Source organism: Pollachius pollachius (genome assembly GCF_949987615.1).
Source record: "Pollachius pollachius genome assembly, chromosome: 19".
NCBI classification, from domain to species: Eukaryota; Metazoa; Chordata; class Actinopteri; order Gadiformes; family Gadidae; genus Pollachius; species Pollachius pollachius.
This window is the reverse complement of record NC_136952.1, coordinates 6,593,874-6,612,184: the sequence shown is the minus strand read 5'-3', so window position 1 is coordinate 6,612,184 and position 18,311 is coordinate 6,593,874. Positions and strand designations below refer to the sequence as shown.

The 18,311-nt window shown below is 46.2% G+C and overlaps 3 protein-coding genes across 3 annotated transcripts; 2 read left to right on the top strand and 1 right to left on the bottom strand.

Moving 5' to 3' along the window:
* Positions 1-866: 866 nt before the first annotated feature.
* eme1 (essential meiotic structure-specific endonuclease 1) lies at positions 867-5,464 on the bottom strand. The gene is made up of 8 exons (XM_079757446.1): positions 4,787-5,464; positions 4,055-4,182; positions 3,612-3,701; positions 3,199-3,320; positions 2,704-2,806; positions 1,913-2,028; positions 1,614-1,803; positions 867-1,092 (listed from the first exon to the last, which is right to left on the bottom strand). Exons 1-8 carry the CDS (start codon positions 5,421-5,423, stop codon positions 916-918), a joined length of 1,563 nt encoding a protein of 520 aa, XP_079613572.1. The 5' UTR covers positions 5,424-5,464; the 3' UTR covers positions 867-915.
* Positions 5,465-5,610: 146 nt separating this feature from the next.
* On the top strand, positions 5,611-7,376 carry mrpl27 (mitochondrial ribosomal protein L27). The gene is made up of 4 exons (XM_079756575.1): positions 5,611-5,681; positions 5,911-6,039; positions 6,374-6,441; positions 6,608-7,376. The coding sequence occupies exons 1-4, from the start codon at positions 5,642-5,644 to the stop codon at positions 6,812-6,814; spliced, it is 444 nt and encodes a 147-aa protein (XP_079612701.1). The 5' UTR covers positions 5,611-5,641; the 3' UTR covers positions 6,815-7,376.
* Positions 7,377-11,960: 4,584 nt separating this feature from the next.
* Positions 11,961-16,688, top strand: LOC307090223 (ras-related protein Rab-37-like; the record flags this gene model as incomplete). The annotated part of the gene is made up of 9 exons (XM_079756797.1): positions 11,961-12,107; positions 14,245-14,355; positions 14,465-14,506; positions 14,738-14,804; positions 14,983-15,035; positions 15,142-15,207; positions 15,595-15,651; positions 16,001-16,077; positions 16,583-16,688. The coding sequence occupies 9 exons, from the start codon at positions 11,961-11,963 to the stop codon at positions 16,686-16,688; spliced, it is 726 nt and encodes a 241-aa protein (XP_079612923.1).
* Positions 16,689-18,311: the final 1,623 nt, after the last annotated feature.

Genomic DNA, 18,311 nt, shown 5'->3' with positions numbered 1-18,311 from the left:
GCTTACCAGCATCCCTCAGCCAGTGGTCTGTGACATGTTTGTGGAATTAAACGACAGCCTTATGTCCACTCTCACATGGAATATTGCCGCCATGTGTCTCGCTCGCCCATCGCAACGTCATTGCTACTCGCCACATAGGCAGCATGCTCCGTATTTTCAAAGACCGGCCGTGTCTCTCATCTCTTAACACCATTTAACGCCTCGTTACCCTGCATTTGATTGTTTTTTTTTCTCTCACTTGCTCCAAACCCTCATCACTTCTTGGCTCCCTTTCTGTTAATGTGCTGAAAATGAGCCACAGGCTTAGCAGTGTGTCGAGCGGAGCCGAGTGGGTTACTCGGTGGATTTACCACCGGGCTGGAGAGTGCAAACAGGGGGGCCGTAATGAGTTCTACCAGCGACAGCCATGGAGACAAACTGAGCTGGGAGACCAGCCGCACATCATTCAGTTTGGGCCCGGTGGCTAAGAGATGTGGGCCAGTGAGTTATGCCTTGAATAATGCTTCATTTAACTACTTTACAGGTCGGCCGTTAAGCTCCAAGCTATTTGGTTGTAGTTCTACCTCCGTTAAACCGCACGATAAATCATTTCTGCTGGAATAAAATGGCAAGACAGGTTTGGAAATACTTTTTGCATTTTATAGATTTAATAATACACCAAGGCCAGGGTATGCTATAAAGTAATAGAACACAAACAATATACAGTATATGTATACATGTTTTAAATAAATACAATTGCATTACCATTCAAAGTAATTGTATCAACATGAATGAAGTAAAAAAACAATTTTAACTTCTTTCATTCATAAAATGTGAGAAATAAAATACCGTAGTGTAGCACTCCAGGAAAATACACACACACACACACACACACACACACACACACACACACACACACACCCCCTTGCTCAGCGGTCAGGCGGTGGAGTCCAGTGTCTGCTGGGCATCCTCTGAGCTCAGCAGGAGGTGTAGGCGCCTGGAAAGCTCCGGCCCCACCCGCCGGCTGGTGGCCGTCACGCCCTCCCCTCGGCGAATCAGGAGCTCCGACAGCAGGGAGGTCCTCTCGCGGTCCGTCCGGCAACCCCGGTACGCCTGGGGTCAGTGACAACCCGTCGTTATGACGACACATAGCATCGACGTCGGTTGGGGTTGGTGTTAGTGCATGGAGACAGACAGACGGAGCCATAAAGCACAGGAAACACAAACACTTGAAGCAGGGTTACTACGGAATGGGTCTGCTCTCTGTGGAAACAGTGCAGTGCCCAATCAGACAGGTGATGAAGCAGAGGAAATTGAGCTAATTGGTTTATGCAAATTTTTTTAAATGGATTATCCAGCTGTGAACGTGCTAGTCCGTTGGGAATGTAAAATGCTATGTTGCAAAAAAAATAAATAAACCTGTCTGACAGCATGAAAAAACGTTTTAATTTCACAGTGTCTTCAAGGAAAACGTTGCAGTATTGCCGTTACGGTGTGGTGTGTGTGTGTTTTCACAGTACACTTTATTGCTTACTCCATCTTAAAATGAGCGAGATTTTCATTATTATTTTTTTTTTTACTATTGACGGAAATGAAAATGTGTGAAACAGGGAGGGACGTGAGCGGCTGTCCACCTGTTTGAGGAGCTGAGGCGACGGGTAGGCCCCCAGGATGGCGGAGGCCATGTCTGGGCTGACCCTGTTGAGTTGCTGGATCTGTCTCTTCCACACCTGGAGCAGGCCTTTACCGAGGCGGTCCACCTTCTGGCCCCCCGCCCACTCACTCTCCAGGCAGAAGGAAAAGCCTGTGTTATCCCGGTCGTGCCTGCACACACACACACACACACACACACACACACAACACACACTTATAATATATATTACACACGGATGGGAACGCACACACCTCGCTCTGTTCTTCTGGGTTTCCTTACTTGAAAGGGGCTTCTGCTATAGCTTTGGTTGTCATGGCGATGTGATCCGAAAAGTCCTTCCATGCCGCCAGGAAACGCACTTGCACCCCGGTGTGCAGCTGCAGATGTACGACCGCCTGCGGGGAATAAAGTGATGGCGGTCGGGCGTGTACATAGCGACCAGGCACAGGACCATGGGATTGTTGGGCATTATGTAGGTCGTCATGGTTTCGCAGTTCATGATGAAATAATTTGTCATTATGGGGGGGGGGGGCCACAGTGTTGTGTTTGAGACCGCCACAGCGTTTCTCATGCTCAAGAGGTGGCCCAACCGTAAAATATACCGTAACCTAGATTCTGCTACAGTATATTTAAGTTGATTTAGGATTTTACAGTACTACAACTCTCTTTAATACGACACGAGTATGAATCGCCAACCACAAATCCGATTTAATGATACAAATGCACCTACATGGTGCACACTCCCTCTTTTAATCTAGATAAGGAGATGCTCATTAAGGGCATTTAATTAGTTCCTCATAATTAGGTGCCGTCTCTTAAGCGAACCGTTGGCAGCTTCTGTCTGGAGCGTTCGCTCTTGTGTGTGTGTGTGTGTGTGTGTGTGTGTGTGTGTGTGTGTGTGTGTGTGTGCCCTCTTGACAAACGGCTGTGGCTGCGTGTGCATCTTGGACAGGGTTATAAATGTCATCCAGGTGATAGCTCGTTTACAGAGGGACCATAAAACGACCGGGTACTCCTTCAGCTTCACCAGCAGCAGCCTGCGACCCGGGCGTTGGAGAGCTGCCACCCACCTCCTCCACGTCCACCCGGGACACGTCAGGGGGCGGCTCCGCCTGGGGCTTCCTGCTCCGCTTGGCCCCGCCGCCACGCTTCTGTCCGTGGGCCTTCTGGGCTCTGGGGGGTCAAGGCGGCGTTGTTAGTCCATCCCTCCGTCACAGTTCCCCCACTATACAACCCCCCCACCCTCCCCTGCCTAACCCCCAGCCCTTTAAAGGACCTAGAGGACTAGAAAATCATGACTATCAAGTGCAACCTTAATGGTAATAATCATGAAACTAATAGTATCAATTCATGGGGCAAAGTCCATATTCCTGAGATACTCGTAGGAGGCCTGGTATTTTTATATTGACCATATTTTTTTATTGAGGAAAAAAAACTGGTCACTAGAGTGTGCTGCTCATTGTCCACCTTCCTGTAGTGCTTATCGGAGCCCAGGCTGTGGTGCTCATTGTCCCTTCCTGCAGTGCTTATAGGGGCCCAGACTGGGCCGCTGAAGGTCCCCATACCTGTAGTGCTTCTCTAGGTCCACCACAGCCAGGCTGATGATCCGTCCAGGGTTCCGGGTCTGCAGCTCCTGGACCCAGCAGCTTAGACCAGGACCTTGACCAGTCTTCCCATGCCTCTGCTCCTGTGTTCCAGGGGAGGCGGAGGGGATGAAGGCCAATTCATAGTCCAGTCGTTCAACACAGTGTTATTAATCAAGCCTTATGAAATATATTTTGTACCAGGTTGACGCCGGTCATCTCTGCAAAGACTCATACTAAACGCGATTTAAAGGCCAACTACAGAGAATGGAAAAGGGTTAATGTTTGAATCTATCAGGTAGCGGTGTTCACACACATCTCCACAAGCATCAGCCTAGTCTATTCAACTAATCTCATCTAGTCGATGTAGCTTCAAGCGCAGAAGTTTCACAGACCTGAGAGTAGTTATGAACAAGGGCGATGAAGTCGTCTGCGGTCATCTGAATCACCACATGGGCCTCTGGCACGCTGCTCTCTTCACCTATCTGCATGGACGGATGGCGAGACGAAGAGTTGATACTGCATTAAGTTCTGCAAGGAAGTGAAACCCCACGAGGAGAACACTGACAGGAACTCTATTATGCACATATGTATCCATTCCGTTGTTCCAGATATGCATTACTAGTGCGAAAGGACAGGGTTTTGAACAAAAAAACAAAAAACATGTCTTCCAGACAACCCCTACATCGCAGTTCATCCAAAATCAGTGTGATAAACAAGGGGAGAGACAGAAAACAGGAGCTTACCTTGAAAACACAATTTCCTGTCAGCCAAACACTTGTGTGTGTGTGACAACAGCAGTGCTGTTGTTGTTGTTGTGATGCGAGGTGAGTCTCACCTGCTGTGACGGGGCTCTTCTGAGCCAGCTGATGCTACGGGGGAGGGGCTGCTTCTCGATGGCACAGGAGCAGCCGAGCTCTTGGAGCGAGGTTAGGAGAGAACCTCCTCCCTCGAGCAGGACCAGACCTGGAACACAGCAGAGACACTCACAAACGTGGCAGCTCTAGCAATGTGTTCACAGTGCTCAGACTATCCAAGCTTACATTCAACCCAAACACACCCCGGATATGACCTTCGTTTGATGCTGTATACCTCGGTCTACCACCCCCACCATGTGTTTGATACATGCTGTGTGTTTACCTGGGTCTACCACCACCACCACCATGTGTTTGATACATGCTGTGTTTACCTGGGTCTACCACCACCACCATGTGTTTGATACATGCTGTGTGTTTACCTGGGTCTACCACCACCACCATGTGTTTGATACATGCTGTGTGTTTACCTGGGTCTACCACCACCACCATGTGTTTGATACATGCTGTGTTTTCCTGGGTCTACCACCACCACCATGTGTTTGATACATGCTGTGTGTTTACCTGGGTCTACCACCACCAGCACCATGTGTTTGATACATGCTGTGTTTACCTGGGTCTACCACCACCACCATGTGTTTGATAGATGCTGTGTTTACCTGGGTCTACCACCACCACGTGTTTGATACATGCTGTGTGTTTACCTGCGTCTACCAACACCCCCACCATGTGTTTGATACATGCTGTGTGTTTACCTGGGTCTACCACCACCACCATGTGTTTGATACACTCCTCCGGCCTCAGGGCCTTGGCAGCCTCCTGCTGGGCTTTGCGCTCCGCCTTCTGTCTTTCAAGCTCCACCTTCCGGTTCTCCTTGTCCCCTCTGTCCCTCCTGTTCACCTCCTCCCTGCCGGTCTTAATGGACTGCCCTGCCACAGTGCTCTTGGCCGGGCATGCTTTGGAGGTTCCTGCGGTGGATGCGGTGAGCGTGGTGGGAGGCGGCCACGACTTAAGGGCCGTCCTCTCCTCTGCAGCTGTCACCCCCGTTTGGACCGGGAGAGGTTGTTGTGGATAACACGGCGGACTTCGGTGAGAATCGTTGGCGTTTCTGACAATACTAACCACTGCCTGCCTCTGTTTGAGTCTACGCGCCAAGGGAACGTAGGGTGCCTCTTCCTCAGAGTCACTGCTGAGCATCATGACGTCCACACTGGGGACTCCGGCGGCGGCAGCGGGCTCCGCAGCGGGCAGGGAGGAGAGGGATGCGACGTCGGTGTCGGAGCTGTCCAGAAACACCAGATCCGCGGCTCTGTTCGCCTGGGAGCCGCGGCGGCCCGCCTGGAGAAAGTCGTACACGGGAAACTCCTCTTCCGAGTCACTACCACTGCTCATTCTCAACGCTACTAGACTAAAACGTGGTTATAAAAAGTCGTTAGGAAGAAAGTGTTTCCAGGCTGAAAAGGGCATAACTTTCAAAACTTTCAAGTGTAAACCAAAACATCAGTGCCTTTTACTTTGAGCTTCCCGCCGCCATATTTTACGTTGCCTACGTCAGCGCGTCATCATATCCCAATGCCGTGTGACGCGTTCAATAGGTCACGTGATGCAAGATGGCGTCGCTCGCGTCCTTGGTCTTCCGAACAAGAACAGGTACAGAATATATAAAGTGTTCTTATGTTTTTCTCTTTGTTTTCATTTGCATTTGATTCTGATACGTGACCGCTGCTTGTGGTATTTAGGTTACGGTTCGTTGTCTTTAGCTCTGATACTGCGCTCAGCATTTAACCTCCTATTCCTCCCATCCTATACAACACGTTTGGTAAATTGGCAGCATTAAGAAGGGTTGAATATAAACGTAACTATTTCTTCTGTGCTATAGGGCTGTTGCTTCCTTGCCAATCCTCATTCATTGACTCGGTAAGGTTTGCCTCAAAGAAAGCTGGCGGTAGCAGCAAGAACCTGGGAGGTAAAAGCCCTGGTCGGAGATATGGCTTCAAGAAGCACGACGGTACAGTTACATGCAGTTTAATACACTTTGCATTGCATCTGAACACGATTGAAATTTAATTTAATACGCCTGACATTCATCTGAACCATCCTCCAAATGCATATTTGGAAGAACTTCCACACAGTGATTGTCCAGCATGTAGTCTGCAATTCGACCAATAGAGCAGAAGGTTAAATTATTACCCTGGGTTAACCACTTGGGGTAATCGTAATTTGGCGAAACCGAATAACATTAAGTAGATGGAATACATCTTAAAGTATTATTAACATAGCAATGTGGGTGGTCTTTCTGCAGCAGGCTGATGATAATTCTCTTTTCCATTCTCTTTAACCAGGGAACTTTGTCCATGCGGGGAACATCCTTGCAACACAGCGAGGTCTAAGGTATCACCCCGGAGCTCATGTGAGTGTGAAGCTTCATCATGTCTTCACCACATTGAGTTTAACTTAAGATGCCAGTCTTTATTTAACCATAACAGAGAACTGCTCTGTTTAGCTCATTGGCACAGCATTTTTCTGGTTGTCTCATGTATCATGTATCTCTCCCGTTTCTCCTCGTCGGCCACAAGGTGGGGATGGGAACCAACAACACGTTGTACGCCCTGGAGGACGGCGAGGTCCGCTTCACCAAGGAGGTCTACGTCCCGCCCCCCCGCAGCCCAGAGGCTACCGCCGTCATCTGCAAGCTGCCCAGGGGCGTGGTTCTCTACAAGACCTTCATCAACGTCCTGCCCAACCTGCAGGAGGGCAAGTTTAAACTGGTGGACATGGTCTGATACCCGGAAGGGCTGGGATAAGACTGACTTGAGAGGGGGGGACTCGAGGCATATGCTTCTTGTTGTGTTTAACACCAAAGACCCGGATCACAGCAGTTCAACGGACATGGCACACTCCTGAGCTGATTGTGTTTGGATCACATTGTGTTCATCTCAGCACAACCTCTTCAGCCATAATGTAATCCTTGGACCTGCAGGTCGTAATCACAGGGATTCATGTTTTGCTTCGGTAGCCTTTTGGTTTTTCAGAGCATCTGTATTATTTGTATTGTGCTGTGGTATTGAATCACCTACCGCATAAAGTCTTGGTTGAATATAAAATGGAGTCTTGAATTTATTTAGCCAGCCATTTATATTATCGTGCTGCTGTTGTTCATTTCACACGTATTCACAAACAAAGCTTTGAAGCTTAAAAAGGTGCATTTTATTTTCAAACCACAAGATGTCTCTCACGGTCAATGTATCATGGTCCCAATCACAGTAGCATAAGCAAGTCTTAAGCACGGCTGCCAATACAGTTATTAGAATTGAAAGAGGGTGTATTTTGTCTTTACACAACCATATTCGCAACCAACTTGCTTATATGAATGTAATACAAATATTTATAAAATCTTCCTCTAGCATGCTAAGTGAATCATGAAGACACTTCTGCTTTCATATTAAAAATAAACCACATCGTGCTAATCAAGGGTTTATATTGTGTTGTGATTATCAGTGATATTAAAGCATCTTAGTTGGCAGGTGGGCTGGGTCAATCACATGAACAAGATTCAATCAATGGTGGCTTCCTTGAAAGAACTGTTAATTGTATCGATAAGGCCAAAGTCATTTGACTTTTTTCCAGCAATAGCAGCAGTTATGTTCATTGGATTTGCACTTAAAAGAAATGTATATTTTGAATAGGTAAACACCATGTGGAAATGCCGTTAAACACAATTACTATTCATAAACCTACAATATGCAAGATTGGCTATTTTAAGCAAGCAGAGTCTAAACGTTCAAAACATACGGCCCTACTTATCGCCTCCCTCTCCCTGTTCGCTCTAAAGCTGTCCAAGCAGGTTTTTGATAAGCTATGGTTGTAAGTCCCAGTTATTAATTGGATTTCACTCAAGGAGTACATGACTGTTGATTGGCTGTGATTTGCCAGAAAAGGTAAGCCCACAGACAAATCCTAGAATGGGAGCCCTCTGATTCTAGCACAGGATTTCTCGACAGAAACGGGGCATTGAACCTTTGCAGTGTAGACTTCTTATTGCGTTGTACACAAAATAACATATAACATAATAATCTCTAGGGCCTGCTATGGGCCAGTTCACTTACAGGCCTTGTTCCTTCCTTTTATCTAAACTTGTCTAATAGTGTTGGCTTCATTATCTAGAATATCTGATATCCGACACTCCTTTTCCACAATGATTCACTGACCACATTGCAGTTATGAAAGCAAGTCAAACATGGCTTTTGACGTGTAGGGGGTAAAGGGCTGGGGGTTCCTGTGGTATGCAGGGGAGTGAGCACAGCGCCTGGTACTCTCTGAATGGCAGTGAGTTCAGGGCTGCTCTTGCCAGAGTGGAATGAATGATATGTGGGGAGTTTAGGTCCTTTTATACTCAGTCACAGCTGGAGCAAGGGCGAACACAAAGAAGGCATTAATAGAATTCAAGTTATACAACTTATGAGGAATGCAGTTCTTGGCCCTGCTGACTCTTTATATAGGGAGTCTAAAGGGAATTCTACGTTACATACTGAAAGCCGTGGACAGGATGTCATTGGAATCAATCATGGAGAGGCACCAAGTAGAACCCTAAGGCACGATTTGTTGAACATTGACAATAAAGAAAAATTAATCGGAACAAAACTCTGGACACACCAAACAGCTCCCAGTGTTTGTTTCGTCTGCCTTTGTCTGGTATTTGAGCTGGGTTAATCAGTAACTTTCATTATCCTTCCTCTCTCCCTCACAAGCTAATGATCATAGGTGATGTTTGCCTGCCTTGAGTTAAAGTTCATTTTTTTCGGCTGACCACATGTTGTTCCTTGACGAAAACCAACGTTTGACCTCTGTCCAACAACTTTGACAAAAAGGATCCTTTGACCCCACACATCCATAGATGTTGGCAAAATAATTATCATATTCCAGCATTCCAGCTCTGGCAAATTGACAACTTTGAATTCTTCCCCTTGCCAAAGCAAAGAGAGCGAACACACACATGTTGCGATAACAGTTTACAATAGCAACCAGGGCCTCTCACGAGGATCGTGACAATTTGAGTCGTCACGATCCTCAAATCCCGTCATCACAGGCGCCTCACACACCTTTCATAACCCTTTAACATTATATACGGCCCGACAATCATTCTCCTGCGCTCAGCCTGTAAGAGATGAGCTGACGAGAGAGGACAGCCCCCGAGTTGGTAGCTTTACATCTGGTCAGACTCTGCGGTCCTGGCTGGTTGGAAGATGTGGCTCTGGATGTTCAGGTGATGCACTGTGGTCTGTGTTTGAAGAACGGCCATCTTGGTCCTGGGCAGGAAACCCGTGGTCATCCAGACGCCCCAAACCCAGGGAGGGAATGTGGAGAGGCTGGTGGAGAGACTCGGCGTATGATGGAGGAGGAGGCTGTGAATGACAGGACATTAATTATGCCAATTATGGCTTTGTCAGTTGACCTATTGATTAGTTATTTTCATATTTTTTCGTTTAATGAAATGTCACATCCTAATTGATTGCCAGAGCCCAAAGTGATGTCTTAAAAACAAATCGAAATTATAATCAACCTCGTAAACATGACATTGATCAACTAGTCAGCACTATATCGTGTGTGTGTGTGTGTGTGTGTGTGTGTGTTTGTGTGTGTAATCCAGTGTCCCAGTATCCCCTTACCTCCCAGTCACCGTGTGAGCTGGTGCTCAGGCTGAAGCGCTCAGAGATCATGTGGTGGATGAGCGTTCTCCGGTCCTTCCTGCGAACACTCTCGTAGGACGGCAGGCGTGGGGCGGCCCCCGGCAGGTGGTAATCGCTGGGTTTCCCGATCACGAAGGGACCTCTGGGGGGCTACCGACCCACGTCAACCCACTTCATTAGATATTCACTATGTAATGACAGCATTCTTCAGTAGTTATTCACTATGTAATGACCGCATTCGTCCTTAGTTATACACTATTTGATGACGGCTTTCTGCAATAGTTCTTCACTAGATAATGACAACTTTCTTCAATAGTTATTCACTAGCGAATGACGCCTTTCTTCCTTAGTTATTAACACTGATAATGATTTCTTCATTAGTTATTCACTTGATAATGATGACTTTCATTAGTTATTCACTAGATAATGATGACTTTCTTCATTAGTTATTCACTGGATAATGACAATGTCTTCAATAGTTATTAACTAAATTGTCACAAAACATCGGTGTGATCTTTCACATGAATAGAATGTGTAATGATGTGTTTCACTCATTCACTGGGATCAGTGACATAAATGCAATGTGTTTCACTCATTCACTGTAATCTGTGACATGAATTCTTTGTGTAGTAAGTAATGTATATCACTCATTCACTGGGATGCTAGAAATGATTGTAATGGTTGTAGGCCTACTTGATTATGGTCAAAGTCATCACAGTTCATGATTCTGTCGTCATGTAGTCCAAAGCCAACAAGAGCGTCACTGCTGTGATAGTGGTGAGGTTCATTCTGGAATACGTAGGATCAAGTGAGTGGTTATAAGTGAGATGTTCCAGGCATATAAATGTAGGTAAAATGCAACAAAATGTCTGGACATCGTCAGATGTCAATGCTCCATTTGTGTAAAAATCTATAGCATTACTGGTCAAATGTTAAGATACATCCACAAGCCAATATTTCAATCGATATAATTGATAATGCTCATGTATAATAAGTATGTTATATAGGCCCTTTGTAATATAATATTTTCTATGATATAGGCTTTACAAGTATACATTAGAGCCAGTGTAAGTAGCCTATCGTCTCCACTGTGTAGCATTGTGATATTCCCCTGAGTGTTCTCACCGTGGTTCGGGAGCTGGCTGTCCTGCAGCAGAACGGATCCCTCCTGTAGATAAGCACCAGCAGCAGAGCCACCAAGATGAAGAACAAGCAACATGACACTAGGGGGGAAGGCGACACACAACGGTACCATTTCACAAAATAATGGTTGAGGTAGAAGTTAAAGTTGTGAGATCGGGTTTTACTCGGTAGTCGTTACTCACGTGAACTCACGGTGGCGGTCAGCGGATTGATTGTGAATGTGCCAGCGGAAGACATTTTTATTTTAATCCAAAGTTAGTTTCTTAACGAAGTAATTCTATCCCGGCGTAACGGCGGACCTACGAGATAAAACACCTGGTAGCGCGGTTACACTCAAACTTAACTTGTTAACATCTGATTGCGCACAACTGTGGCGCGATGCGAAATGGACAGCAGGCGGGACCTCATTGGACCCCTGGACTGTCAATCAATTGGGCGCTATGTCCGAAAAATCACTAAAGGTGTGTGTGTGTGTGTGTGTGTGTGTGTGTGTGTGTGTGTGTGTGTGTGTGTGTGTGTGTGTGTGTGTGTGTGTGTATGCGTGTGTGTGTACGTGTGTGTGTGTGTTTGTGCGCGCGTGCGTGCGAATGTGTGTGCGTGCCTCCAAATGGTTCTACATTAGAGACAGTTCCATTCATGGATTGCTTCAACATTGCTGAAAAGCCACACTAAACGGAGCGTCTATGTCACGGTGTTAAGCTAAAGTGTAGCTAAAGTGAACGACCCTCCCCCAATCCAGCAAGCCCCCACCCCGCTTCACATTCGTCATCCTCCTCATCCGCTCCCCACGAGCGCTGTCCGCGGTGCTGATGTCGTTGTGACGTCGGCGATCACACACACTGCAATTAAAGTGGTGTCTATCGAGTGAGTCACGGAGTTAGAGAGGCGAGTGTGTGGCGCCTCGTGACGATCATTGATATTGTTGGACGTCTCCTTGAGCAAAACGGGACAAAGAGGGCGAGAGAGCGACAGGGGCACAGACTGAGAGAGCGGGGGACAGAGAGAGAGTGAGAGAGAGCGGGGGGAAGGGATAGACATTGTCGAGATATAGACGGACTTCTTCAGCGTACTTCATCGGCTGAAGACTCGGGAAGACAGGATGGAGAGGATGGAATCCATGGAGCCCATCTCGGCGCTCTACACGACGGATTACCCCGAGATCCACCCGGAGGAGAGCTGTCGCTCCGCCGGCAGCCCGCTGGGCTCTCCGTCCGCGCCGTCCTACAACGAGGATCTGATGCACAAGGTGGGCTTAGTGTTGGCATGGGCCCTACTTGTTGATATGTCGACGTTTGAGCTCATGTTTTATTAAATATGTGTGAAGGACTGTCTACTTATTCTTTATTTACAGCGGTCGTCGGTGTACCCCTGATCTCGTTGGTGATGTCTATTTGATTACATTTGATTACGTGTCACAGTTTAATGTTAATGTTTATGACCGGTTACTTCACTCTATCAAAGTTCCAAGTTAAGATTGCTTTGATTGATGTTTGGTATTTTTCGATTGGTCTGTAATACCCTTCTGTTACCATGCAGAGTACACATACATGTATATGGACACACATATAGTACACATACATATACTATTCAGTCCTGGGAACTCAGACCATTCATGTATTTATTTGGTCTGTTTTTGTAAACAAAATTGTTTTATACAGCAATGATGGTCTGTCTGTCCGTCTGTCTGTCTGTCTGTCTATCTGTCTGTCTGTCTCATGTTTATGAGGTCTGGCAGACTTGGCAGGCTAACTGTGGTTTGTCCTTGCTTCTTGACAAACGATACAAACACGAACATTTTCGTTTGGCTATTTTCAATTGTAACAATTGTAAGCTGCTTGTTTAATAAGCCCAATGGAATCTGGTGTATAAATTTCAGTCTTAAAGAAAGGGAGAGACGACATTCTGATGACCCCGCAAACTGTCTCTTTTTCTCAGTCACGACCGGCCTGGCAGGAAGGAAGGAAGGCTATTTACAAACACATCTAACACTGCCCCACCCCCTGCCCCCCCCACCCTTGCCCCCTGCCCCGCCCCCCCCCTCTCTCTGTCTCTCTCTCTCTCTCTCTCTCTCTCTCTCTCTCTCTCTCTCTCTCTTTCTCTCTCTCTCTCTCTCTATCTCTCTCTCGCTTGCTTGCTTGCTCTCCATCTTTCCTAATTCCTGAACATCTGCTGTTTCTATCTAATTGCACCTTCTTTCTGGGGGAGAGGAGTAGGAGAGGAGGGGCGTTACGTTGCAGGCTCACTCTCCATCTGACCTACTCCGTTCCCATCCCCTTTTCCGTAACCTAGGGTGACTCTATCGCAGCATCCTTCTCAAAGCACCACTATGGGGGGTTCTAGTGCTTAGAGTGTTAATAGTGGGAAATCCATGGCAATAGAAACTGTAATAATTTATAGATAATATTGCTAATAATGCTCATGTCCGCTCTGCAATGATTTTACATCTCCGCCGTTCGGTCGTTCTGTGACCTTTAGATGGTTTCAAGTTTCTTCCTCGCAAGGCAAAGTGGGTGATATCATATTCCCCATCTGTTGAAGGAGCCGACAGCCAAAATTCTTCCAGATCCCGCAGTTTGAATTTACCAAGTCGTTCTCTCGCCCCCATGCTATTTTAGTCGCTCACAATGTGTAGCTGCTTTATTGTGTGTGTGTGTGTGTGTGTGTGTGTGTGTGTGTGTGTGTGTGTGTGTGTGTGTGTGCGTGTGTGTGTGTGTGTGTGTGTCGGGATTTTTCTCCAAAAGGTCTCCAGGTCAATATTCTCATCATCACGTTACTCGTGTTGAGGTCAAACAGCTGCCCCTGCTGGCCGTGTCTCGTCATTACGCGATGCATAGGTCAATCTGCCGGCCTTAACTCCCTGTCTTGCGTATCGAAGAACCACTTACTCTCTTCAAACTAAACTGACATCGCATGAGAGCCATGTGTTGAAAAGCTAACAGTCGATTTAAAGTTCAAGGTTGTGTTTCCCTCGCGCTCATTACAGAATGTCAATGAAAAGCGTTTAGTGTGTTCACCTTTCATCCAGTGCTTTGTGCATATTAAAAAGAGATAAAACAAGGTAGTGAATGTTTGACCAATCATTGTGTTACTATAATTGTTGAGTTATGCGGTATGGCTGCCATTGTTAGTATTATAAGCTGATAAGATGCAGAAATGCAGACTCACTTTTAAGACAAATTACATGCTTATTCAGATAAAAAAATGTATATTGATCAGTGTGTTTATTGGCTTGTATTAGTATAACCTGTGTGTGTGTGTGTCTGTGTGTCTGTGTGTGTCTGTGTCTTTTTCCGTGTGCGTCTATGTGTGTGTGTGTGTGTGTGTGTGTGTGTGTGTGTGTGTGTGTGTGTGTGTGTGTGTGTGTGTGTGTGTGTGTTGTGCAGACCATCCTGGTGGGGGATAGTGGCGTGGGGAAGACGTCGCTGCTGGTCCAGTTCGATCAGGGGAAGTTCATCCCTGGGTCCTTCTCCGCCACCGTGGGCATCGGCTTCACGGTTCGTCACTTTCACTTTCCATTTGTTTGTGATTTCAATTTCTCACCAAATACTATGCATACTATGTATAATAATCTCTCTTTTTTTTGTTCTGTCATTTCCCACTCAGAATAAAGAGGTGACTGTAGACAACGTGAAGGTGAAACTACAGGTCTGTATCTTTATGTGTACTTAAGTTTAGGCAATTGTACTACTTTTATGTCATCCTCTGCTGTGTAAATACTGTCAAGATGTCCTTGCATGGTTGCCTTTGAGACCTGTGTATGCGTATTTGTGTGTGTGTGTGTGTGCATATATGTGTATGTGCATGTGCGTGTGCGTTCGCGCGTGTGTGTGTGCTTGTGCATGCTAAGTGATAAGAGGGATGTGTTTCTGCTCTCAGATCTGGGACACCGCAGGACAGGAGCGGTTCCGGAGTGTAACTCACGCGTACTACCGTGACGCCCAGGGTGAGAGAACCAGAGGGCAGCACCTCCTCCTCTTAATGGTCACCCTCCACTTGGGAAGTGGGGTGGACGTGTAGATATTAATAATAACCTCACACCCCCTGTAAACAGCTCGGGTTCATGCTGTCCATACATCTTACTCATCCCTTCCTCGCTCTCTTCCTCTTCCTCCTCCTCAAAGCCCTCCTCCTACTCTATGACATCACCAGCAAGACATCCTTCGACAACATCAGGGTGAGTCTGCTGCTGTCTGCTGTGAAGCTGCTCTGTGAATCATGAAGAACCTCTAGAACAATTTGTACCAACCTATTTATCTATCTCTCTATCTATCTATCTCCAGGCCTGGTTAACAGAGATCCATGAGTATGCACAGAGGGACATAGTCATCATGTTGCTGGGCAACAAGGTGAGGAATGACTGGATGAGTTTTCTCCAAGTAAAGGGTAAGGGCTTAGAAAAGAAGTGGTTGGATATTTTTGATTATATGTGCATATATATACAGACAACAAATATTTAACCACGTCTCGCTTTTCGTAAGTCGCTTTGGATAAAAGCGTCTGCTAAATGCCCTAAATGTAAATGTAAATGTAAAGGTCTCACCGTGTGTGTATATATATACACATATAATAAATGTAATAAAAACTAATATCAAGCCGTCTCACAAAGTATATATATATATATAACAGCACCATTATTTTGTTTTTTAGTTTAGTTTTGTAAATTAATGTTTGCAATTAACCAAGAACCAGTGGTGACCTGTGGTGAAATGGCCCATGTTGTGTTCCTCCAACAGGCTGACATGGCCGGTGAAAGGGCGATCAGGAGGGTGGAGGGAGAAAACCTTGCCAGGGTATGGATGAAACAGATCACAAGTTGTCTTAAAGCAGTTGTAGGGTACGATTTGAGAGTTGTACAGATAAGCAGAAGAGAGCAAGATTTGGAATTTAAACAAATGCCGAATGTCTTGCAATCACAAACCTGTGATTGACAGGCAAGATGGATTCCTTGAACTAATCGGGGAAGAGACGCCCGGTCAGAAATTAGCCAGAAACAATCTCAATCATGTCATACAGAGGCAGGCTTAATTAAATTAAAACTATGTCATTGCTATGGGATTTCTAAGAAATTACACTCACATAAAAGTCGATGTTGATGTTTTTGTTCTCCTCTCCCTATTCCCCCTCTCCCTTCTCCTCCAGGAGTACTGTGTTCCCTTCATGGAGACCAGTGCAAAGACCGGAGTGAATGTGGAGATGGCTTTCATTTCAGTGGCCAAGTGCGTTCTTCCTTTCACAGTGACGATGTCTAATTTAACTTGATACTCGGTGGAAACAAAGAAAGTGAAAGTTCTCTCCCACATCTGGTGCATATATGTTGACTCAGAATACTTTGGACTTTACTTCATGAAAATTTGATTTGGCCAGGAGTGCTTCTACTTTTGGCCTATGTTGAAATTGGGTTTTGTCAAATTGTGCCTCTCCCAGAAGAAACAGGATATTGCAGCAGCATCAGGTTCAAGTTCATTTTACGGCTGTTTGTTTAGAAAAAAGGGACCCAGCCTAATGTTCACATTTACCTTGTCCTCCAACCATAACCAATGTGATCCCTTTTAGAAACATTTCCACCATAACATATTTCAGTTTAACCCAGTCGTGAACCTGGTCACAGAAAGAGTGTTAAACCGACTGCTGTGCAAGGCTTCAAATCTGTTCAGTGCCTCTGTGGATAGCAAACAGAATGGTTCTGTGCGTTCTTTAACGTGTCCATCTCTTGGCTTCCAGGGAACTGAAACGCAGATCGGTGCGGCGCCCGGACGAGCTAACCTTCCAGATCCACCAGTATGTCGAGCCAGAGGAGCCGAAGCTTACCTGCTGCAGCTACTTCTAGCGGGGGACACCGGCCCCCCCTCTGATATTTCTAGCTGCTAAACCGCTATAGGACACCAGCCCCCCCTCTGATACTTCTAGCTGCTAAACCGCTAGGCCCCGGCTCCCCCTCAGATACTTCTAGCTGCTAAACCGCTAGGCCCCCGTTCCCCCTCAGATACTTCTAGCTGCTAAACCGCTAGGCACCAGACCCCCCTTCAGATACTTCTAAAAGCTAAACCTCCAGGCTCCATCTCCATCTCACCCACTTTGAACAACTAAACCTATAGGCTCGACCTTTCTCTCATCTGCTTTTAAAAGCTAACCCTCTGGCCTCCACCTCCGTTTTAGCTACCTTTAACAGCTAAACCTCTGGCCTACAGCTCCATCTCAGCTACCTTTAACAGCTAAACCTCTGGCCTACAGCACCAGCTCACGTTCACTCCTGGGAACGTCCTTCAATGGCTCACCAAACAAGGCAACACTTATCTGGACAAGGTCAGGGGGTTCAAAATTGACAGGGTGGCGGGGGGTGGGTGGGGTGGGTGGGGTCGGGGGGGGAAACGTACCAGAACCATATCTGAAGTGAAGGAGCAATGGCAAACAGACCGTACACCTCTCCTAAATCAGACAACAGGTTTGAGTGACTTTTTAATTCTCCACTCTTTCAAAAATGGAGGATGCGCTGTTTCCCGAAGACAGCCCCGGGATTGACAAGCGCACCTTCTCATGCTGAGCTCAGCCCTCAGAGTGCAGACGGACTCACACAGCGACGGTACACTCGGGCCCCTGACCAAGAGCCAGGCTCATGGACACAAGTCGGCTACTATTTATTTTCTCTCAGCACTCAGTGCTCTTATATAAGCAAACCTCTTGGGGGGATTGATGCACGAGGACAACTGCTCGCTCTCTCTCTCTCTCTCTCTCTCTCTCTCTCTCTCTCTCTCTCTCTCTCTCTGCCTTTATCTGTACGGCTCTCTATCTCTCTCTGTCTCTGCCTTTATCTATATTGCTGTCTCGTTTTCTCTCTCTTTGCCTTCGTCAACATAGCTCTCTCTCGCTCGCTCTCTCTCTCTCGCACCGCACCGCACTGCACTCTCTCTCTTGCACTCTCTCTGCATTAATCTACATTGTTCTCTCTATCCAATATAAGAACGCTCAGGGACATGTTGTTTACTATGAGGCTGAGAACGAAGTCCCCCCCACCAGCCCATGGTTTCTTTGGATAGAACATATGTCGCTGACATCACTCTCTTGATAAACTAATCAGTCCCTCTCGGATAAACCATTGAACCAGATCCTTTGTCATGGGTTTCCTTCGGCAATAGATGATCATTGGTTTATTGTGAAACCACACACGTCATAAGGGATTGGATTTCTACAACTTGAGGGAAACCTGTTTGCGTTGTGAACATTGTGTAACTATATTATAAGATAAAAAATCTAACTAATGTTTAAGTGGTTTTATCATCGTCTATATTATCTAGGAGCTATTTTGTGTAACTTTGAGGAGGAACTTAATTTGGGGTTGCATGTTACTGCATGTTGCCAACATCATGTGCAATGCAATCCATTTTACGTTTGGATTTTGATTTGCATATAAATTATATAAATTATGATATATTTTGACAATGTTTTGTATTGA